We start from the raw sequence: 24,772 nt of genomic DNA on the forward strand, positions 1-24,772 counted from the left end.
AATGCCATCTGCCATAATTAATTCAAAGATTAAACAAGGCTACCGTGGGTGCCTGGCTCTTCATAGGCACTCAATAAATGTGAGTTGAGAGCCTGCCCCTGTGGTCCCAGCTACTTGAGAGGCTGAGATGGGAGGATCGCTTAAGCCCAGGAGCTGGACGCTGCAGGCAGCTATGATGGGGCCACTGCACTCCAGCCTGGGCGATCAAGCGAGATCCTCTTTATTTATTTATAAAAATAAATAAATAAATAAATAAGTGAGTTGAATCACAATCTAGGTTTGCAAACCTCCATGTGTAAAGGCTGCGCAGAGGGAACAGTGGTGGAATTATCACAGGCAGGCCAATGTTTCAAAGAGCTTAGTGAAACTGAAGAAGCTTGTGCATACAAAAGGCCAGTTTAGGTAACTGTAACTGTGTTTAAGCTTTAGTTTCCTTTCTAAGTAGATATATGTGGAATGCAAGGCCAGCAACCAACTCACAAATACTGATCAAGACGGGGGAGGGATCTAAAGGAATGTGAGTACGTCCTGCCAGGAAAGAAGTTTGCTGCTTCTGAAATATTTTCGTCTTCGCCACTGGCAGGATTGATCGATTGCAGTTAGCGAAGAATTTTCTGTGCAAACTGTCCAAGCATCTGCTTCTGTACTTCTGTACAACTGTTGCTCAAATTCACTCTTCTTTTCGAATCACCATCTTTGAAGAGCGACAGAAAAATCCATCTAAACCACCCGAACTAATCATTCGAACTGCTTCCAAGTCCTTTAAAGGAGAATCCTAGCAAGGGTCCGTAACACTTCCCCTTACCCTCTGCCTGGGTTCAAACTTCAACTCCCAGGGTTCGCCCAAGTCCCTCCCCTAGTCCTGTCATCTAATGAATATGCAAATACCACATAATTGGCAGCCAATGGCATGGGTTCTGGTCACATGGTGCCGATGGTAGGTGAGCAGACAGAAGTTGTCAGTGAACAGAGACGGCGCTCAGTCTGGGGCGAGCGCTCTAGTGAGCGCGGACGGATGCTTAGGCAGTAGTCCTGGCAGCGGCAGTAGTGGTGGCAGCAGAAGAGAGGAAGGGGGAGGGCCCCGAGGGCTACACACGCTCACACTTTCAAGTTCCCTTGGAGGGAGAGGAGGTGGGGCTGCAGAAAGAGGAGGCCAGGAGCGGTCCCATCCGTCCCGTCCCGTCTCCCCCTCTTCCTCTTGCTCCTTGCCCCCCGGCTCTGCGAGAGTTGAGGGTTCAGGTGGCCGTACGCGGCAGTGAGGGCAAGAGGGCCGGGAGAGTGGGGAGCGGAGGCAGGAGTGCGGGGGAAGATGCCCATCCTGCTGTTCCTCATAGACACGTCCGCCTCTATGAACCAGCGCACTGACCTGGGCACCTCCTATTTGGACATTGCCAAAGGCGCTGTGGAGTTATTCTTGAAGGTAAAGGGAGGGGAGGGGAGAGATGGGGAGAGCTCCCGAGGGATTTCAGGGTGTGGATTGAGGTGCTTCTGTAACGTTTGTATCGCCCTCCCCCCTCCTTTCCTACGCGACCCCCTCCGTCATCCCTTGCCCCGCAGCTGCGCGCCCGGGACCCGGCCAGCCGCGGAGACAGGTACATGCTGGTCACCTACGACGAACCCCCGTACTGCATCAAGGTAAAGGGGCTACGGGTGGGGGGACAGGCGGGAAGCGGGAGCAAGTCGGCGGGGGCTGCTTACCCCCCTGCCCCCGCCCGAGGCGGTCCTGCGTCGCCCGGCGGGGCGGGCGGCGGGGGGGGGGGCGCAGAGGGCGGGCGGAGTGGTGCCGTCGGCGGCTTCGGAGTAGCTGTCGCGCCTGGGGTCGGGGAGAGGGGACCGGGGAGGAGCAGCCCCGGGGAGAAACCGCAGGAGGGCCGAGCTCGTGGCGCGACAACCGCAGCCGCCTCGGAACATGGCGGACATTTTGCTTTTGTATGAGCCTGCGAGAGGGAGACTGAGGGCGCTGCTGAGATGGAAAGGAGGGAGGGGAGGGAGGAGCGGGGAAGGAGGGCCCGAAACCCGGAGGGAGGCTGCGAGGCGGGCCCGCCCCTTCGAGGCGCACCGCGCGAGGGTGCGGCTGCGGCCGGGGGGCCGGGCGGAGCCTGCGACTCCGCCCCGAGGTCCTGCCGGCCGGGCGCGCGGGCTTTCCCGGAGCCTGGGCTCCTCCTCTGGCCCCTCCTTCCTCCCCCGGTCTTCCTCCCCCTCCTTGGGCTCTTGGCTGCATCTCCTCCTTCTCCCCCTCTTCCTCCTGGTCCCCTCCCCTTCCTGCTGAGAGCGTGGCAGAGCCAGCCGCCGGCCTTCAAAGACCAGACAACCGCCTTTGCACTCGTTGGCCTCTCACCACCCCCGCCCAATCGGAAATCTGTCCGCGACGCCAGTCTCCCCACCCCCAGACCCGGAGAAAGTCTTTGCGTTTCTGCTCCGGAATTGGCCAGGTTCAGCCCCGCTCTCAGTTACCTTAGCTACTGTTACTGTTTCATTGGAAATTCCAGCGAAGCAACGACACGGAGGGGGACGTGCCAAGTGCGAACCCACAGGGGCAGAGCTTTTTAGGGATCCGCTCTACCTATTTACATCATAAATTAGGTTTGTGCTAGCCACGTAGGAATTAATCCAGGGACAAGAAAGAAAGGAAGGGGAGGACTCAAATGTGAGCATTTGTAATAGTCAAGTTCGATGATTTGATTCTGACCTACAGGAGAAAAGTAGGGAGGACGGTCTCTGTGGGGTAATTTATGTTCCTATGGTGAGGAGATAAAGAACTGCTGCTTTGCCTGCAGTGGCCAGATAAAATGGAATTTAAACTGTTAAATCAACCTGCATAAGAGTCCTGTTTGCATATTGAAATTTTAAAAATACTACCACAATCCTTGACGTCTTTTGTTAGGCTTTTTCTTTTTTCCTCAGAATAATCGTAATAGTGCTAGGGAGACGCAGTCTGGATGTGTTGTGATCCGTTTCTGTAGAGTGAGGTGTTTTAATGAATGGAACCTACCAAGCTGAATAGTTGGCCGAAGAGTGTTCCTTCAAGCATAAGGAAACCAAAGAGAAACTAATTTTGTAACTCGTAGCTTCGGTTAACTGTTTAATTAGTAGGTTCCCCTTAAAACTGTTCTTTTTTCGATACTTTGTTTTCAGTTTGTGATTCTATCCATTTAGAAAAGTGGAACAAGTAGACATCTTTCAAAATGCCGTAAGCTTTTTAAAAATGTCAGTTTTCCCAAAAGGATGTGATCATTTTTTTCCACATAGAAAAGGAGATGTTTATACATCCTAGGTCTGAATGTCTACACTCTTCGACTGCTAATACAGATAAGAACCGACCATTTGTAGTGTGGCCATTTGAAGACATGCTCCTTAATTCGAAGTAGTAAAAAAGATAAACCACAAAGCAGTGTGCCTTCTTTTCCTTAAAGTAACAACTTATTGGCCGGGTGCGGTGGCTCAGGCCTGTAATCCTAGCACTTTGGGAGGTCGAGATGGGCGGATTGCCTGAGCTCAGGAGTTTGAGACCAGCCTGGGCAACATGGTGAAACCCCGTCTTTACTAAAATACAAAACAAAACAAAACAAAACAAAAACGGCCGGATGTGGTGGCGGGCGCCTGTAATCCCAGCTACGCGGGAGGCTGAGGCGTGAGAATTGCTTGAACCCGGGAGTCGGAGGTTGCAGTGAGCCAAGACCATGCCACTGCACTCCAGCCTGGGCAAGAAAGTGAAACTCTGTCGTCAAAAAAAAAAAAAAAAAAGGAACAACCTATTTATCATTTTTCCATATGCCAAGAAGGATTGTTTAAAGATAGTTTTCCATCTGTAAAACTTATCAAAACAGTATTTACAGAAACTTGGGAAAGGAAATAAGCCTCATTCTTAACAACCATCATTACATCTTTTAACCTAGCATTGTGATTACAGTGCACATATTACTTTGTATTCTGCTTTTTCTACCGATTTTTATCCAATGAATTATTCCAGGTCGCCACATAGCCTTCATACTTAAAATTTTTAATGGCTGTGTAATTTATCCATGCTATTTTAAAGGCTCCAGATAGTTCTATAGAACGGACAGGAAAAGTTGGATTTTGTTTTTAGTGGAAATTTCATCAGATAGCTCTTTTTATCCTGCCATCTTATATACTACATTTTTTTCCTAAAGCAAAAAGCACGTTTCCAAGTTGAGTTTGATTTTTTTTCCTTATGTAGGTCAGATATATGGGAAGATACTTTTTGTAATATGTTTAATTATTAATCGTTGGTTATCTTCTTCTTAGCCTATCTTTCCAAAGTTTTTCATTTTACTCTTAAGTGATAACTACATGTTCTAGAAAAAGGTTAATGATCTTAATGATGTTCTTGTCATTTTGCTTTCTATACCTGAATTAATAATATGCCATATTTTGGTAGCATTTTCTTTTTCCGAGTCTCTCTTCAATCACTCTCCTGCCAGCCTGCCTCCAACCCTCCTCAGCATGTGGTAACTATTTGTTCTTTTGCTTTTAGGATCTAACCAGCTTGGAAGGTCTGAAATTTTAGAACATCTGGTGATTTTTTTTTTCTTAAAATTTAGTCTAGTCTTTCACTTGCTAATAGCTGGGAGCCATAAATGTCTGTTTTCTGTCACACTGATTATCAAATAGGGCTTTCTTTGATTGTCAGCGGGCACCTTAGTTCCTACTTAAAAACTTCACTCTCATTAGGAGTCTGAGGTCTTTTCAGCAAGTGATGTTGGCTAGGATTTTATTGGTAGCTTATATTTTTGCAGAATATGAGTGTTTTTTTTTTTTTATTTCTCTAAGGTTTGAGCGCCATTGTTTCTCTTTTTTCACAGTAACTGCTTATTTCTTAGGTCTTGGTTGTATCCAAGTCTAAACACTGTAAAATGAACTTTATTTTCTACTTGAAGGTTTGTTTCTATTGGTGTTATAACAGACATGAGTTGTGCATTTGGTTGGAAGATTTTTTTCTTAATAGGCATGCAACTCTTCCCAGTATATCCACTTACAAGATCCGACAATAAATCTTGTGAAAAGTTACTGTGACTGAAAATTTTCACTAATGTATACTGTTGAATATGTGAATATAGTATTTCACCAAAGACTTCGGAACGTTTTACTGCATACTCCTTACTATATAGCTGTGTGCTTTTTTAAAATTAGTCATACCTTTTACTTGCAGTCCCGGTTTGCATGGATAGAATTAAGTTTGACTTAAGTACCATATAAAAAGCGTACGAAATGTAAGCATCATGTGCTACATCTGTTATGTTGCTTTCTAGACAAGTTTTATGCATAGTGTTACAAGTGTTGACCCCACCTTTATACCGTGATATCTTCAGTGTACACAGCTAGTATGAAACCCTGTTTAACATTTAAAAATGTCTAATGTATCCTTATAAAACTAGTATGTGGTTTTTAAAAGTGTTAATGTTTTGGGATTTTTTGGTATAATTGTTGTTTTTAGTCTTGGCTGAGGTTCTGCTGTCTTGTATGTTTTGTTTTGCTATGAATCATAATTTCCTTTTATTTAGTGAATAGAAGAGGCAGGCTCGTCACTACTATTACTTTGAAAGAAAGTAAGCCATTAGAGTAGGGTATATATTAACAAAGGTATTCAAAATAGTTTTATGTTGGAAGCTACTTAAAATTATTTCTTTTTTGTTGAAGGAAATTATCTTTTTAAACATAAAATGGAGTTACTTTTCTAGAAATAGTTGAAACACATGTATAAAATACTGGCCAGAAGATTTTTATAAATAGGAAATGATAATGTTTCAAAGAAATATCCTAAGTCTGTAATTTGAAGACATACATTTGAAAAAGTAAAAATTTCCCTGAGTGTTGCCTTTTCCCATCCTGTAGCTAGCTTTGCTTACTGGTGTCTGCATGCCTTTGACAACATGTATCAGAAAATAGCAAAATTTTGGCTTACAGATTTAGGAAGTAATTTAAGCTTTTAAAATGATATGTGTTACAGGCGTTTTTTAGAATTTTAACTAAGACGTAACTTTTTCTTATGCCCATGAATATATTTTATAGATCTTATTTGCAAAAGGAGTGACTTTTATGGGAGCCTTTCATTGTGGTTAAGAAGCTATGGAAGAGCTTATCAGTGAAATAGTAGCAACATGGCCTGTGAGAGCAATCTTAGACAATGAAAGATGCTTTTAAAACTCAAAATGCCACACAGGCAGTGCATTGACTTTTACAACGAATTGCCTCTCCCATGATCTTGCTTTCTTATCCACCTTCCTTTACTGGCCATTTGTGGCATGCAGCAATAATTATTTTGAAATAAGAAAAGGGGAGAGTCAACAGTAGAAGACTAGACCTCTGGGCAATACAATCTTCAGACTAAGGACCAGCTGTAAGATGACTAGGGAAGATGCCTGACAAAACTGTGGAGGTCTGTCTGTTCTGTATCCCCAACCTCTCTCGTATCCATTCATTCTTATTTGCTCCTCGTTTCAACCTTCATCATTTCTCACTTGCAAGCAGCCACTCAGTTGTTCTCCCTACTTCCAGTCTTGCTCTCCACTGATTCCTTCCCATCATTGCCCTCAGATTGATCATTCTTTAAATAAAATAAAGTCATTCCCCTATGAAAAAAAAAATCCTTCAGTGGCACTCCATTACATTTCCCAATAAAAGTAAATTTCTTGGCCTGGCCTCCATGGCCGTTCATGATCTGGCCCTATCTTACCATGTCTCTGCGCCCTCTCTTCTCTTCTCATGGACCTCAGGCTTCACCCACAATGAAAAATTAGGTCCTCCTCTCCAAACACACTATGCCAGTTGCTTCTGTGCCATTGTAAATGTTATTCCCTCTGCCTGGGACACATTGGTTGGCCTGACATACCTCAGTTCTTTATTCTATGTTTTCAAAAGTCATTTTGTCCGTCGGCTTTTTCCCTACTCCAAGCAGTATAACAACTTCCTCTGTGATCCTTTAACATGTTGTCCACACCTTAACTATATAGCATTTAGCATGTTATATGGGGACTATTAGTGTTCATGTTGACTTCCCTAATGTGAGCTCTTGAAGGGCAAATATTTGAACTTCTAGGTATTTGTATCCCTAGTACCTAAGGGGGTGTTTAGATTTTAATATGTACTCAACAAATGGAAAAAAGGTTTCAAGCAATATGTTAAGTGTCAAAGCTACTCATTTCCCTCATGTCAAAGCTTACCTCATTCCCGGTACTCTTCCCCATAGAGTAATCACTATTAACAATTTGATATATTTAATGTTTATTACAGCTAGCATTTTCATATAGGTTCAAGTTTATAATATGGTAGAATCTTATTGTATTTTTTACAAGATAAGTGTATATATTTCTCTTTTTTCTTTTTTATCGAAGTATAATTCATATATAGAAAATACATGAATCCTAATGACTTGATGCATTTTTATATTTATACATTCATGTAACCACCATCCCAGGCCAAGATATATAACGTTTCCATCAACCAGGAAAATGCCTCTTGCATCTTTCTGCAATCCATCTCTCCCCTGCATGTAATTACCGTTCTGACTTTTATCACCATTGTAGTGACATGATCAAAATGGTGTTTCCAAAAGACAAGTGTAACAGTGGGTTGACACTACGGCAGTCTAGGCATTCATTTACCATATACTTCTTGAGCATCTCCTCTGCACCAGGCTCTGTTATAGGGGCCTAAGGTGAAACCAGAAAGATCTGGCCTAAGAAGGGACCAGAATAGTAAAAGACATGGTCCTAGTCATTAAAGGTCTTGAGGATAGTCACTGGCTTAGGATATGGGAAATGTAAAGAGCAGTGGACTCTTAACCAGAGAATTGGAGGTGAGGGAGGAGGATGCACAGGACTCTGAGAATCTGGTGTGTCTCAAGACTATAACTAGTTAAGACTGGACCACAGAAAGGCTTTGAAACTTGTAAGCTAGATTTTGTACATTTCTTCTGGGATGCAGAGCTCTTAGGTAGAATTGAAGAGAAATAGGACAAAGCTTGTTGTCTATATGCTTGTTTGGTTATAATTACCTTTTAAGTGAGCTAAAGGGAGGGGAGAATAAAAGGCTAGGGAGACCCATAAGTTGTAGTTGAAATTGCCTAGTTTTGTTGCTTGCTGCTTGAGAGCTTTTGGCCTTATGGTTGGGATTGGGGTGGGGGTAGGGAGATGGTGAAGGGCAGGGCACAGGTAAGGAAAGGGCAGATATTTTTTCTTTTCAGTTTGCCTTTGCTTTGGGAAGATAATTATAATTTAGAACACAGGGTTCTCAGTTTCACAGAGTGAAAAAATATGACAGTGGTTCCACATCTCAGGAAGAAATGTGTTTTCTAGAGAAGGGTTGGATTGAAGGACCCTCCTTATGGGAGTGAGAAGGGCAGTGAAGAAAGGAAACTACATGTTTCATTTAAGTTCTTAAATGAAAAAGTCTTTGTAAACATGGCCTCCTCCCGGTTGCCTTTTACCGAAAGAGTGTAAATGAGAGACCCAGGCAGTCCCTTTGTAACTGTGTATTGGGAGCTTGGAACACATTATCTCCTGGATACAATGTTGGAAGTGGTGATTATGTTCCCAGACCTTCCTCCCAGGAACCTTTTTAACCCTTCATGTCACTTAGCCATAGACCTATTGTGTTTATAATTGTTTCTAATGGGAAATGGGTTTAAGTTTCCAGCTTGATTTGTTAAAAACATATTCTTTCTCTCTTCTTCCTCACAACTGGGTGTGGACTTTGGTTCCATGAGGGGTGGGGACACTGTAAAGGCTCCAGCAGAGAGGGTGAGGGGCTGAGGTGGCAGTGGAGGTAGGCGTGGCTCTTCACATATGCCAGTTACTCCTATTCATAGATTGGCTACATTTACACGGTTCAGCATAGCGTCCACTTAGCCACGTATGGTTATTGAGCACTTGAAAGGTGGCTAGTCTGTCAGTGGGTGCTTCAACAAGACAGTGTAAAATATAATATTTTGGATATATTAAGTAAATTATTAATCTAACTTGTTTCTTTTTACTTTTTCAATGTGGTGAGTTGAAAATTTGAAATTCCATATGTGGAATTTGCACTATATTTCTATTAGCAGTGTTTGTCTATATTCTTTCTTAAGATATTTTATGATGTTCATATCCTAGGAATTGTTTCTGAAGGAGGATCCTTTCTCTGGAAGTTCCGTTTAAAATGAACACCCCCCCGCCCCACCGCAATAAAAGACTCATTTGTGCATGAAAGGTTATCATACAGTTCAGAGTTGATGGCTTGATAACCCTTGCCTGTGGGGCAAAATATGAAAGCATCCCATTCTTATTTGTATTGAAAGCCAGTTTGGTTGCTTAGTCTTTTGGATGCAGTTGGTGATCCAACTGGTTGGGTTAGAAGTCTTTTCCTGGGCTAAGTATAATGGAATATGTATGTGAATGAATGTAACTGCAGTAATTCAGAATTCTGTTTATAATATGTGCTCACCAGTAGTGCTAAATGTTTCATACTTTCAGTGTTATTAGAAATATGTAACATGTCCCTTGTTTGATTTACATAGCTACTTTGCCCAAGAATTCTCAGGAGCAGCATTCTTTAGGAAGTGTAGGATAAAGGAGAAATACTCTAGTTTGTCATAGTGTAAAACTTAACAAAGGGGAATTTGTATCACTGCTGTTTTTGAGAGCTTTCTTGATGTTCCCCAGCGGAGCCCTTGTCTTATATCATGGCAAGTCATCAGTGGCGTTAAAAGGAGGGAGAGGCCACATGACTGGAGGGCTCCTAGGATTCTTACTTCTGACAGTCGTTAACTTTCTCAAAACTTAATCCTCCTAGTGGAGGTTACAGGAGTGATTAATTGTTATTTTTTGGTAACTATAATGGCTCCCATTTAAGGAATAAGCACCAATGTCTAATTCTGAGGCTGGGTGGATTTATAGATATGCTGATGAATAGCATCTATAAGAGGTAGGACCACTTTATAGCCCTAATTTTGGATCCTCCTAAATCCCATCTTATAGTCGAAGGTGTTATCTAGCTTGTATAACTATCCCTGTATTTCAGATATGATTTGACTTATATTTGCTTCCTTGTAATAATGAACAATCACGAAATAGCCTTCAAATAATAGCAGCTGACATTTATTAAGTAATGCTTAGGTACAGGGCAATGTGCCAATGAATGTAAAATGTTTATTTAGTTTCTCTTCCTAGTCAGTCTGTGTACTGGATTACTAGGTACTATTATTATACTCTTTTTATAAATAAGGGAACCAGGGCCCAGAGAGGTTAAGTAACACAGCCAGTAGTAACCTAGGTCTGTCTCTATTCTAGTCTATTCAGTGATTAACCACTTCACTTCTCCTATCAATTGTGACAGAAAATTCCTTTTGATAACTTCTCACTGGTATTTTCTCATTATGATGCATGTCCTAGAGCCATCATTTTTTAAACATAATTATCATGCTGTTATTTATAGCTGCTTTTAATGTAATAGTGCTTGGTATTGTAGCAAGCACTCAATGAATGAAAATTATTACTGCTAGTGTTATTATTTCTAACATTTCTCTGACTGTTGCTGGGTGAATATTGTGGTGCATATGTTTGTAAAACACTTTTGCCTTTGATGTCCCACAGTTATGCCCCTACTGGTGACAGATATAGAGTTGTTGAGACTCTCAGTTGATGGAGTATGAGATAGTTGAGGACTGGAGGATGTGAACTGGTGGCCTAGGCTGAGGAGGCCCTATAGGAATAGTGGTAGGTTTGTAAAAGCAGCAGGGTAGTCCTTGGCTATTTATTAATAATAGCCACTAAAAACTGATATGCCGTCTTCACTTTACCAATCTCCTGATAAATGCTTTTCTTATGAGGAAAAGAAAGATATTCAGTGTACTCCACAGTAGCCATTTGTTTTTTCTAATCCACAGCCTCTGGAGGAGGTAGGCATGGTTTTTAAAAAGGTCTGGATTACCATCATGCCTTTGCAGAGTTTTGTGTATCAGCCTGAGCCTTATCTGCTGGTGTGGTCCTCATTTCAACTACTTCTCCCATTTTCCTCAAGCCACACACCTGTCATAGCCAGATCATTGGTTTTTTCCCCTCCTGTGTAGTTAGATGGCCTGGGGTAGAAGAGTGGATTTTATAGAAGAAGTAGAGATGTCAGTCAGTGGGGTCTTAACCAGAGAAACATTGCATGAAGACTTTTGGGTGATGTGCCAGATGTTTATAGAAAAAGTAGAATTCTATATCTGAAACCATTTTCCCCTGGTTATACTACTCATTAATGCCAGTTGCTCTTTTATTATCTATATCCTGCCCTGTAGCTCAAATAGTTCAGTGAACTTAGTACCAGGAGCCAAACACAGGATTTGAATGCGATTGAACAAAAGTCTTGAAACATTTTTGTTTGTGCAACTGAAAAATAGTACTGTTAAGAAAACTAAATATGATTTATTAAGGTCTTAAGATTTACTGTCGAGCTACTTGGGCAAAGTTACTAATATTCATCCTCTTTGTCCTTGACTACATTTGAAACTAACTACTTCTTCCTTCCAGAAACTTATCACTTCCTATATTCTGTTTCTCCACTCCTCTCTCTGATAATTCTTTCTCTATCTTCCAAAGTCTTTCCCTTGGGGAGTGTATCCTGCTTCATTCGTGGTTCCAAATATTCCGACACACACTGATGCTTCACCATCTTCAGCTTCTCACTCAGGCATCTCAGCTGAGTGCAGGACATCTCCACACATCTCCACTGACTGTCTGTCCTGCTGTCAGCTCACAGTCAGACCTCTTCTGTCATTATTCAGCTTTGTTTTTTCTTTTTGCCTTCCATCTTCTCTGGCTTATCTGCCATCCCTTTGAAATTTCTCTTACATGTGTTCCTTTGACTCAATTTCTGTTGCCATCACTTTAATCTAGGTCCTCATGTTTTTATGCTTTGACCACTGTACCAGCCTTCTAACTGGACTCCCAAGTGCCTCCAAAATTCCTGTCTCCACTTACATCAATTGCTAACTTTCGAAAAAAGTTGGTTTTATCATATCACCCTCCCCACCAGCCTGCCATTCTGAGCTCTCTAGTATCTCTTCCACGTGTCGGTAAAAACTTATTTCCCATCATTTCCCACAGAAGCCCTGCACTGTCTCTTCTACCCTCTGAGTGTATCTCCCCATTCCTGATGCCAGCCCTTAGAACATCAGTTAACCAAAGGAAGAAGAGATACAGAGCCAGGAGAGCTGAAGGCCTGGGGGAGGAGAGGAAGTAAACTGAAATCATTCCATTAAGGGTGTGACTTGAGGGTGAGGACATGACAGAACATGCTTTAAAATACTATTATAATGATGAGAAGTTGCAGAAGGAAGGAGGGTGGGAGCTGGAGTATGACCTTTAGTGTTTGATTAGTCTGAACTCTAGACCAAAATGGTTTCATTTAAATTGGCCTGAAGTTGCCTGGAGGCACTGCTGTTTAATCAGAAGGGCCAGTCCCTCTTTGAATTTTTGTCTCTGCCAAAGACAGCCCACATAACTAGACAGTGGACAATAGGATTCCAGGGAGAATATCTAGCCTTTAATATAGCCATGGCATTGGAAAGTGGAGACCCCCTCCTGCTTTATTTCTTGAAGGAGGATGTTGGCGATATGCAGAGCAAAGCTCTCCACTTTTCTTAATAGCTTACGTAGGTGCGTAAACATTGTAAACTCCCTTTCATAGTGATGCCTTTGAGTTGTGTGTTAGAAGTAGATTTAGGCTATAGCTAGGTACTTTTATAAAATCAGATTTTAAAAAGTGGACATAGTATATCCAGTCTAGTAGATCATACCATCTACTGTCATGTAATATGGCAAACTGTATCATTGTCACTTCAGTAGCTCTGTCAAAAGTGCTGGACTGGAAGGCAAGAGATCCATGTTCTTAACCTGAGTCTGTTACTAATTACACACATGACCCCAGGCAAGTCACTTAACCTTTTATGGTGTCAGTTTCCTCATCTGTTAAATGAAGGGATTAGACTAGATTATTTCCAGGACTCCTTCCGAAAAAGTACAGGAGAGAGTTGTATAACTGAAAGGCAGAAAGTGGAATAATTGAGGCTTGGAATTCAGGGTGACTTAAAAATTACTTTAGGCCGGACATGGTGGCTCACACCTGTAATCCCAGCACTTTGGGAGGCTGAGGTGGGAGGACCACTTGAGCCCAGGAGTTTGAGACAGCCTAGGAAACACGGCAAGACCTTGTCTCTACAAAAAATAATTTAAAAAAAATTAGCCTGGCATAGTGGCACATGCCTGCAGTCCCAGCTTCTCAGGATGCTGAGGTGAGAAGATCACTTGAGCCCAGGATTACAAGACTGAAGTTAGCTATGTTCACACCACTGCAGTCCAGCCTGTGCCACAAAGTGAGATCCTGTCTCAAAAACAAAAACAAAAACAAAAACAAAAAAAACAACTTTTAAATTTTAGAAAACAGGTCCTGGATGTGTTTAATGTGCTATATCACACACTTAGTGGTTACATTGGTAAATGCCACTCCATCTTATTGATGTCAATTCTGTTTGCTGTAAACAATTTAATAACGTTCATGACAGAGTCCTATCAATACTTTGGAAGAGTGAGAGTGAGGGTTTGGTGAACAGACAGACTAACTTTGTATTTTGTTGGGATTTTTAACAATGAATGCATGTTACTTTTACCATGTAAAAAGTAGCTCATAACAATTTTTTTTGAAATTATTTATTTTCATTAACTGTTATTTTAAGTTCTAGTGTACATGTGCAAAATGTGCAGGTTTGTTAACATGTGCCATGGTGGTTTGCTGCATAGATCATCCCATTACCTATGTGTTAAGCCCAGCATCCATTAGCTATTCTTCCTGATGCTCTCCCTTCCCCCACCCCCATTCACAGGCCCCACCCAGTGTGTGTGGTTCCCCCCATGTGCCCATGTGTTCTCATGGAAGAATTTTTCCTAAAAGAATTAGTCCTGGGGAAAGAGGTGCTGTGTAATCTTCAGAACGTAATAAATGGCCATTCTGCTATCTCATATGTTCAACACTTTCTGCAATGCTTAGGTGGCTTAGTCTCACTCCTGTCCATGTATGTTTTTTCCAAGGCCAAAAATTTTTATTATTTTGTGTATCTGTCCATAAATGAGCCAAAATGTAACCAACTGAATGTGTGATATGCACAATAGCAGTTTTTTTCCCTGATAATAGGTATTAGTTGATATCTGCAGTTGAAATAGTCTGAGACTGGGAAAGGAAACTTTTCACATTTAAGTATGACCAAGTTTAGTAAGTTCTAAGATGTTTCTGCTTCAGTAGCAGTGCAATTGACTTTTGGAGGGAGGAGAAAAGCTTCTAAAATTATTGGTTTCTACGTGTTACCGTCCACTGGTGAAGGTCAGATTTCTTTGGATATTATCATGTTTTCCAGTAAACTTTGAGAAGTGTACTGCTTCACGATTTTATCCTAATTCCCTGGGGTAATAATTGAAAACTTCATAAACATATTTTTAAAACTTTCTAGATCCTTATGATTGTTTATATGCTTAAAAAACTTCATACTAGATATTAATTTAAAGAGGTCAGTAAAACAAAATGGTGAACTATGTGTCAGTGGAATCAAACTGTGAATCATTTCTTTGCCCAGTTTCGTTAAAATATGTGATCATGTGAGTCTTTAACTGTCTGCTGAAGATCAGTGCAGCAGGCCACAGACTGTTAAATACATTTCTGCAATATATCGGGGGAGGTCAATTTCTTAATATCTTTGTTAAAAAGTAGAAGACGCAAGTAAACTAGATTTCATACATGTAGTCTTGGTTGGTAGTATCTCCTGAAGCATGTGGAGGAAAATTGGTAGATCGAAACAGAATGACAGCATTCAGAGTTCTCAGGGAGAGAACCGATTTAATCAAATAAAATGGGCTTTGCACATTTCGGCAAGTTCAAGACACTAAGAAAAGCCCTTGGGGAAGTAACTTTTATAAAACTGAATCCAAGAGAACTGGTTTTTCTTTTTAAAAAAAAAAAAAAAATAGAGTCTTGCTCTGACACCCAGGCTAGGGTGTAGTGGCGTTATCATAGCTCACTGTAGCCTTGAACTCCTGGGTTCAAGCGATTACCACTTGGGGCTACAAACACATGCCACTATGGTTGGCTAATTTGTATGTTAATTTTTTGTAGAGAGAGGAGTCTCGCTATGTTGCCCAGGCTGATCTTGAACTCCTGGGCTCCAGTGATCCTCTCTCCTCAGCCTCCCAAAGTGTTGGGATTACAGGTGTGAGCCACTGCACCCAGCCTGGCTATTCTTTAAAAAGTAATTTTAAAGCTACACTATACATTTAAAACACAGAGCTCTAAAATACCTCCTTTGAGCGTTGAAGTATATTAGTGCCTTGAGTAAAGTGAGAAAAGCACAAAAAAAGTGAAATCTGGCCAAATTTTTGGAGTATCAGGGAAAAAGTTGTGTCAGGGTCAGAAAATATAAGCAAGAAGGAAGTTTTTAGGGGAGGTACAAGAAGGAAGACAGTTCCATTCTTATAATGATATAATGTATTCTTAGTGTGTACTTTATAATTGTAACAACCTCCTTTATAGGTGTGCTAGCTGTAAAAATCATTTTACAAAGATATTTTAACAGTTTAAGGTGATTCAGCTGTCACAGTGTTCTGTTACCTAAGAGAGCAAGTAAACCTTGTCTTTGTTATCAGAATTTGAGTCCATTTTAATTGTGAGAAGAAAATTCCTGAAGTTGAGAAGTTTTAACTTGCCCAAATATTCAGGGCAAAGACCAAGAGAAAAGTCATTTGTCTCCTCGGGAGACAGAGATGATTGGAAAAGCAGGGCTTCTTATTTTTCATGTCATTCCATCTCACTGGTGAGTTTACCAATGCAGGAACAGTTTGTGGTGACAAAGATGACAGAATGCTAAGTTGAAGAAGAAAGTGAGTTGGTTGAAAAATACTGTTGGAATTGATTTATGCAAATTTTCTGGGTTGTTTCAGAGCAAGTTTTCCCCAAACTTATGGAGAGCAGATGGAAAAAGGAAAATAGTTTATCTTTCAACAAGAGAAATGATGGCCCTGCTAAATTTAGACTCTGGCTTTAACTTGTGACATCTGGGAAAATACTCAAATCTGTTAATCATTTAGTTTGTATAACCACCTAGAAGAGCCCAATGTCCAGGATAGACCTCTAACATGGGCTTACAAATGGCAGATATTACCAGGCTGATTTAATTTCCTTTAATAAAAGATAAAAAGTCTTGTCAAGGAGAGGAAAGCAACATGCATTGGCTTTCTGGATGTCAACAAGGTTTTCCTTCATTCATTGTGAAGAGCTTGCTAACAAGCTAGGAAGATTTGGACTGGACTGCACTGCTCCTCAGGGGAATGTCCAGATAGGCTGCAGGATATATGTGCCTAAAACAGGTCAGTGCGGTGGCTCAGCACCAAGTCAGGGGGACACAACAAGTGGAGCCTCCCAGCAAGAAGTTTTGTCACTGCTGTGTGAAGGAGCCTGGCTTGTGAAAATTCATAATGTACAAGGATTCTTTTTACTGTTTGGAAAGATTCATTGCCAGTCCCTTTAAATAGCTACCACCCTAGAGAATATTAATCATTCAACTATTTTTTTTATTTATAAATAGTCAATTCACATACAGTTTGTAAGGGTTACTTTTCTTGTGGAAAGTTAGGTACAGCTGCCCTAAATATCTTTATCGGTTACCTTGGCTGGGGAAATTAACAGCATGTTTATTAAACTTGTACATTATACTGTGTTATAACATTATACCATTTTCCAAATATTAGTAAGGTCGCTAACATTTTGGAAAAGGATTACAAGTGACCTTTAGAGATAGAACAGGAGTTTTTCAGAAAGGCCTCTAACACCACTCCCACATCCCCTTCAAGGACAGTTGATCTGCTTTTATCTCTTTTACTTGTTCTTAGTTCCTGGCAAGATTTCAATGGAGGAAAAGGCTTCTCTATTTAAAAAAAAATAAAAATCAATGAAAATTAATGAATCGGAGAAATGGCCTGGCTAAAATGGGATGAAGTTCAGGAAGGACAAGTATTAGGATACTGAGGGATACTGAAGTTTAGGGGAGCCACTAAATAACACTCCTTCATTTCCCTCCTCCACTTGAAATCTATTGAGAAGTAAGACACAGAAGCCAGCCAGAGTTCCAAATTACAGCTTTATTCCTGATCAAAGCTGGAGGAAAGGATATAGCCTACATGTGTGTTCTGAAAAGCTTCCAAGTAGTTCACATATTGACAGACCTACCCTATGGGTCTGTTGTAGGGGTAGAACCTACCCCTTTAGCACCACATGTCAGAGAACATACCAGAATATTCAAAAGAGCTTCAGCAACAGGCCCGCAGAGAGCATGCCAGTTTCCTGTTTGCAAACCAACCAGTCAGATGAGAAGGTGGAAATGTGGGTGCAGAGGGTAATAGAAAATATTGCTTTTAGGCTTTGCCCTTCTGAGGAGAAAAGTGCAAATTCTCTCCTTCCTGTGGTGATGTAAGTGGAGAATAAATAGCTAGTGGCTAGTCAGATCAAGCTGGGACAAGAACCCAGGTCACTGATAGAAAGGCCCATGTTTTTCTGTTGGTATGAAAAGACATTTTTAGTTGACTATGGAAACTTAAACCCGATCTGAATTAACATATTGAATTAACATTTATTGAGACAGGAGGTGTTCTCTTTCTGTAAGTCAGATTTACATGAAGGATTGTTACAGGGTGTGGAATTATAAGATACATAAGTCTGATTTATATTAAAGGAACGTATAGAATTATAGGATATAAAAACTGCAAGGGACCTTAGAGTTGGTTTTTCAGCCCTTTCATTCCTTGGGTGAGGAAACAGCCACAGTGGGATTAAGTGACTTACTCTAGACCACTTGCCAAGCGAGTTAGTGACAGCTAGGAATAGACTAGGCCCTTCTAATTCTTAATTCACTGTTCCCCACACCTAATTGTTCTGTACTTAGATGTCAGGGAAAGTAGGCTTAAATTAAAATGAAATTTGAAAAATTTATTAAACTTATAAACTAATCTAACAAGACATATTTGTGAAGTGAATATAGGCTTACCATGAAGATAGTGCAGGTTCAATTCCCAGACCACCACAATGAAGTGAGTCACAAGAATTTTTTGCTTTCCCAATTCATGGAAAAATTATGTTTACACTATACTGTAGTCTATTAAGTGTGCAATAGCATTATGTCTAAAAAACAATGTATACACCTTAATTTAAAATACTTTGTTGCTAAAAAAATGTTAATGATCAACTGAGCCTTCAGCCAGTCATAATCTTTTTGCTGGTGGAGAGTCTTGCCTTGATGTTGATGGCTGCTGAGTGATCAGGGCAGTTGTTGCTGAAGGATGGGGGTGGCTGTGGCAATTTCTTAAAATAAGACAACTATGAACTTTACCGCATTGGTGAACGCTTCCTTTCAGGAAAGTTTTCTCTGAAGCATGCAGTGCTTTTTGATAACATTTTACCCACAGTAGAACTTCTTTCTATTTTCTTTTATTGGAGTCCATCCTCAAACTCTGCCACTGATGTATAAACTCAGTTTATATAATATTGTAAATCCTTTGTTGTCATTTCAACAATGTTCACAACATCTTCACCATGAGTAGATTCCATCTCAGGAAACCACTTTATTTGGTTATTCATAAGAAACAACTCATTCATTAAAGTTTTATTATGAGATTGAAGCAATTCAGTCACATCCTTAGCTTCACTTCTAAATCTAGTTCTCATGCTCTTTCTACCACTTATGCAGTTACTTCCTCCACTGGAGTTTTGAACCCCTTAAAGTCATCCATGAAGGTTGGAATCACCTTCTTCCAAACTCCTGCTAATGTTGATATTTTGACCTCCTCCCATGAATCACGAATGTGAATGTTGAATCATTCCCAGAAGGTTTTCAACTTTTCCCAGACGCATCACAGGAATCACTATCTATGGCAGCTATAGCCCTACAAAATGTACTTCTTAATAGCCTTACAAAATGTATTTTTTAAATAATAAGACTTGAAAGTCAAAATGACTCCTTCACCCACGGGCTGCAGAATGGATGTTGTGTTAGCAGGCATGACAACAACATTGATCTCCTTGTACATCTACATCAGGGCTCTTGGGTGGCCAGGTGCATTGTCGATGATCAATAGTATTTTGAAAGGAATCTTTTTTCCTGAGCATTAGGTCTCAAAAGAGGGCTTAAAATATTCGGTAAACCATGCTGTAAACAGATGTGCTGTCATCCAGGTTTTGTTGTTCCATTGCTAAAGCACAGGCAGAGTAGATGTAGCATAATTCTTAAGGGCCCTTGGATTTTCAGGATGGCAAATGAATGTTGGCTTCAGCTTAAAGTCGCCAGCTGCATTAGCCTCTAACCAAAAGTCAGCCTGTCCTTTGAGGCTTTGAAGTCAGGCATTGACTTCTCCTTTCAAATTATGAAAGTCCTAGATTGCATCTTCTTCCTATAGAAGTCCGCTTCATCTACATTGAAAATCTGTTGTTTAGTGTAGCCAATCTCATCAGTGATCTTAGCTAGATCTTCTGGATAACTTGCTACAGCTTCTATATCAGCACCTGCTGCTTCACCTTGCACTTTTATGACATGGAAGTGGCTGCTTCTTCTAGCTTCAAAGTTTTCTTCTGCAGCTTCCTCACCTCTCTCAGCCTTCATAGAGTTGAAGATTCATTCCATCAACTCTAGGAAGAGTTAGGGCCTTGCTCTGGATTAGGCTTTGGTTTAAGGGAATGTTGTAGCTGATTTGATCTTCTATCCAGACCACTAAGTCTTTCTCCATCTCGGCAATGTGGCTGTTTTTCTTCTTACTCCTGTGTTTCCTGAAGTAGCATTTTAAATTTTCTTCAAGAGCTTCCTTTGTATTCACAACGTGGCTAACTGGTGCAAGAGGCCTAGCTATCTCAGCTTTCGACATGCCTTCCTCACTAAGTTTAATCATTTCTAGCGTTTGATTTAAAGCGAGAGAAGTGCAACTGTTCCTTTCACTTGAACGCTTAAGAGTCCATCGTAGGGTCACTAATTGGCCTGATTTCAATATCGTTGTGTCTCAAGGAATAGGGAGGCCTGAAGAGAGGGAGAGAGATAGGGAACAGCTGGTCGATGGAGCAGTTAGGACACATACAACATTTATCGATTAAGTTCACTGCCATCTCATGTGGGTATGGTTCATGGTGCCCCAAAATAATTACAATAGTAACATCAAAGCTCACTGATCATAGATCACCATAAAAGATATAATAATAATGAAAAAGTTAGAAATATTGCAAAAATTACCAAAATGTAACAGAGAAACACAAAGTGAGCACATGCTGTTGGAAAAATGGCACTGATAATACAGGGCTGCCACAAACATTCAATTTGTAAAAAATGCAATATCTGTGTGGTGCAATAAAGCAAAGCACCATAAAATGAGGAATGCCAATATACATAATGTGTGGAAGAGTGGTTTAAATTGGTGGGCTCTGAAGTTAGGCTATCTGGATTCAAATCTTGGCTGTGCCATTTCCTAGTTGTCTGGCCTGGACAAGTTACCTCGCTTTCCCAAGCCTCAGTATCCTCATGTATAAAGTGAAGATAATAACAGCACCTACCCAGAGGGTGGTTGTGAGGTTCATGTAAGAAGGATGTATATTACATGCTATGCTTAGTATAAGTGAGTTCCTAACATATAAGCACTGATAAATATTAGCTATCATTAGTCATCATCATGATTATTTTACCTTGGAGAGACTTAAAATTTGACCTGTGAAGATAATAAACCCTTAGCTTAGGATTCTACCCATCCTAAGTTACTCCTTTGTCCTAAACCTCCATTCTTTAGGCCTCTTGTAATCAACTTTTACTGTCTATCCTTTGGCCTCATGCTCTATCACCAAGTCTGTCCTATTTGTTTCACATGTTTCTCATTTAACTCTTTCATCTGCATTTCCATCCTAATTCAGGTCTTGATTCCCCAGGTGTGGCTTACTATTCAAGCCTCCTAGCTGCTCCTCCTCCTCCTCCTCCTCCTCTTCCTCCCCCTCCTCCTCCCACCCCCTTTTTTTGAGACAGGGCCTGGTTCTGTCACCCAGGCTGGAGTGCAGTGGCATGATGGAGTGCAGTGGCATGGCACACTGCGGCCTCCACCTCCTGGGCTCAAGTGATCTTCCCGCCTCAGCCTTCTGAGTAGCTGGGACCACAGGTGCACATCACCATACCCAGCTATTTTTGTGTGTGTGTATTTTTGGTAGAGACAGGGTCTTGCCATGTTGCCTAGGCTGGTCTCGAACTCCTGAGCTCAAGCAATGTGCCGGCCTTGGCCTCCCAAAGTGTTGGGATTACAGGTGTGAGCCATCGCGCCTGGCCTCAAACCTCCTAGCTTCTTCTGACTACAGCTTCACTTTCCTGCAGGCTGTCCTGTATGTCACTATCAGACTGATTTTCCTGTTTACCCCTGCCTTGGATTCTGTAGTGTGTCTGCTGTCTGCTGCTTTAAGGCCAGGCTCTTATACCTGACCTTCAGGTCTTTTAGGAACGTCAGTGTTCAATAGAAATATAATGTCAGTCATACACATAATTTAAAAATTTCTACTAGCCACATTAAAAAGTAAAAACAGGTAAAATTAATTTTACTAAAATATTTTATGTAACCAAAAATATCCAAGACATTATCATTTCAACATGTAATCAATACAAAAATAATGAGATTTTGGCATTTTTTGTTCTGCATCCTCAAAATGCCAAATGCATTCTATACTTACATCACATCTCGATCCAAACTAGCCACACATCAAGTGTTAAATAACCACATGTAGATAAAAGCCACTGTATCAGATAGTGCAGCTGTAGAATGTGACTTGCCACCACATAAACAAGACATAACTATGTTTCACTTCTTCCTTGTTTGTTAAAATAGGGATGTTAATGCCATGCCTATTTTATAGGGTTGTCCTAAGCCAATGTGAAGTGTGAAAGTGCTTTGTAAGCAGTAAAGTTCTGTAAGAATGTATGGAAGTTATTATCAGGAGTGAAGGTTTTTACTAACATAAGAATACAATATCTTTGGAGTAAAGTAATTTAAAAGAAAAACCCATATTAAGGAGGCAAATTAGCTGTCCTGAATTCATTTGTGAAAAAAATTAACTCTAAGCAATGAATGGAGAGTGTAAATGTATACTCACTATCTCTTTATAATTATCTTTTTGGTAGAAATTTATCACATTAATAAGATTCTCCAAATACTTCAATAAATCTGTGGGCCTTTTTTCCTTCAGCATGTTGAGCAATGGACATAGGGACATTTGGTTCTTCTCTTGATATAGGGAGCTGGACCCCTACCAAAGAGTTCATTGCTCTTGGTAGTAAATGTAGCCTACATACTTTGTAGTACTGAGGTAGGAGTGGCATTAAAAATTTCCCATATCATCCAATTCATTGCAAAGAATAGGAATTAACCTACAAACAATGTCAGAGATTTAGATACAGAAACTATTAATATTTGGGCCGGGCGCAGTGGCTCACACCTGTAATCACAGCACTTTAGGAGGCCAAGGCAGGCAGATCACCTGAGCTCAGGAGTTCAAGACTGCCCTGGGCAACATGGTGAAACCCTGAATATACTAAAATATAAAAAATTAGCCAGGCATGGTGGCACACGCTTGTAGTCCCAGCTACTCGGGAGGCTGAGGCACAAGAATCGCTTGAACCTGGGAGGTGGAGGTTGCAGTGAGCCGAGATCGTGCCACTGCACCCCAGCTTGGGCTACAGAGTGAGACTCCATCTCAAAAAAAAAGGAAAGAAAAAGAGAGAGAGAGAAGGAGAGAAGGGAGGGAGGGGAAGGAAGGAAGGAAGGAAACTATTAATATTTGTAAAATGCTTTCATTTCATATTCTGTATTCTGACAGATTGGTGAATAGCACCACTAACGATAAGGACACATTATTTTAAATAAAGATGAGTCATAAAGTGGTACCCAAATCTTATCCTAGCCCTTTACCAAACCAAATAATCCACTAATTTTTAAAAATTATACCTTGAACTACCACATGGCCCTTCAGGCGTTCAAATTTAATATATAACCTTTGTTACCAGTGTGGAAATAAGATTGCTAAACGAAGTAACTCCAAAAACAAGAATCAATTTTATATAATGGCTTCAGGGTAAAGGACCCCCGCCCACCATTTACAAGTTTGCCAAAGCCAGAAACTTCAACATAATGCATGACCTTTTCTTTCTCACCTGTCCCTCTAATTAGCTACTAAATCCTTGGGACTCCTCCTCTGAAATACTTCCTTAATCTGCAACCTCCTCTCCATCCCCACTGCCCTAACTCAGCCTTTCATCACTTTTCTCATAAGCTCTTTCAGCAGTCTCCAAACCAGTTTCCCTGCCTCAAGCTTCAGCCTCCCCTCCACCCCACAATTTATTCTCCAACTACCAGCAGAGATCTTAGTAAAATAAAGATCTGATCATACCACTCCCCGGATTTAAAACCTTGAGTTCTTCCCAGGGCCAGCAGATAAAATCCAAACTGCTGAGCATGGTGTACAAAGCACTTTATAGTCAGAGCCCAAATTATCTTAATCAGCCTTGCCTCCTGCCATGTGCCCAGAGCAATGATAATCAGATTACTGGTGGTTCTCAAGTAAGTCCTATCCTTTTATCTGTTCTCTTCCCTTGCACAGTCCCCTCCACCCCTCACATCAGTGAGTCTCATGATCTTCACTCCATCCCATCAGTATTTCTCAAATGTCCCACTTTCAGTGAGAAGCCTTCCCTCACTCTTGGTCACTTGTTCTTTCAGTCTCCATAAGTGCATTTCTTATTCCTTTGTGGCAGGAACCCCTCAAGAGCTAATTCCTCTCTATATCCCCAGCACGTAGCATTCTGCCAAGTATAGCATAGTTTGTCAGTAAAAAATCTGTTGAATAAATACATGAAAAAATTGATCCTCTCCTCCACCCAAATGTACACCTTTCTCTTCTACCCCAAAGAAGAAATCTAATTTCCTAATTCAGTGTGATTTATAATCAACTACTGATAGTTCCAGGTATTTGAAAAGATACTTTAAATCATAATGCTTCCTTTTCACTAAAGTTCAGTTTATCTAGTCCAATAAGATTTTCCTTGGGCCATAAAGAGTTATTCTCATTCCCTATATTTCCAGTACTAAAAGTCATATATACAATTTGGCCAAAGGAGCACCTGGAAAGTTTTAACCTTTAAATGCTTCGACCTATAGGATATATTAGGAACATTAAAATAAAAGACAACAAACTAAGCACATCTTTAATTTCACAAGAATTGCCAGCTTATTGGACCTGGAGTGAATCTTAACCAAGATCACCTTCACCTTGTAGGGTTATGCAGGTTGTGTTCTGTTTAACCCTAGGGGGCGCCACTCTCACAGATTATGATGTGAATGACTGCAAGATGGTATCATTTTCAGCCTTATACAGTGTCCCTGCTTATCAGATCATCCTCCTTTTCAGCTTAGGTCCTAAGAAGCCAACTGGTTTGCTCAAGGTCACACAGGTATTTCATAACAGGGTTCATAGCCAATAACCTGCCCCCTTTCTTACTTCTCAGTCATTCTACTAATCCAAATTGCTCTGGAAGACCATGAAACCAGAAAAGAGTGTTTGATGTAGTTGCATGGATAATGGACTATATGCCTTCAGCTAAATGTGAAATTCAAATGGTTTGGTTTATCTCAGTATCATTTGCTCTTGTTTTCCACCTCCAGCTGTACTGGCCTGGTTGGCATAACTTCAGCATTTA

General features: G+C 40.8%; 1 protein-coding gene across 16 annotated transcripts in view; it reads left to right on the forward strand.

The window, feature by feature from the left end:
* The first annotated feature begins 900 nt into the window (after positions 1-900).
* INTS6L (integrator complex subunit 6 like) overlaps positions 901-24,772 on the forward strand; it is a 61,853-nt gene continuing 37,981 nt past the window's right edge. For 11 of the 16 annotated variants that reach the window (XR_010154752.1, XR_010154753.1, XR_002941495.2 and 8 more), the window contains exons 1-2: positions 926-1,420; positions 1,558-1,635. Coding sequence is in view for 10 of the 16 variants with exons in the window: in XM_016944197.4 (XP_016799686.1) it covers positions 1,310-1,420; positions 1,558-1,635 (189 nt within the window). In the remaining 6 variants the exon portion in view is untranslated. Of the gene's footprint in view, positions 1,421-1,557; positions 1,636-24,772 lie in introns of all 16 variants that reach the window. The other 5 variants (XR_008542075.2, XR_010154754.1, XR_010154755.1 and 2 more) reach the window with 3 other exon arrangements.

This window comes from Pan troglodytes, chromosome X (assembly GCF_028858775.2).
Source record: "Pan troglodytes isolate AG18354 chromosome X, NHGRI_mPanTro3-v2.0_pri, whole genome shotgun sequence".
NCBI lineage: Eukaryota > Metazoa > Chordata > Mammalia > Primates > Hominidae > Pan > Pan troglodytes.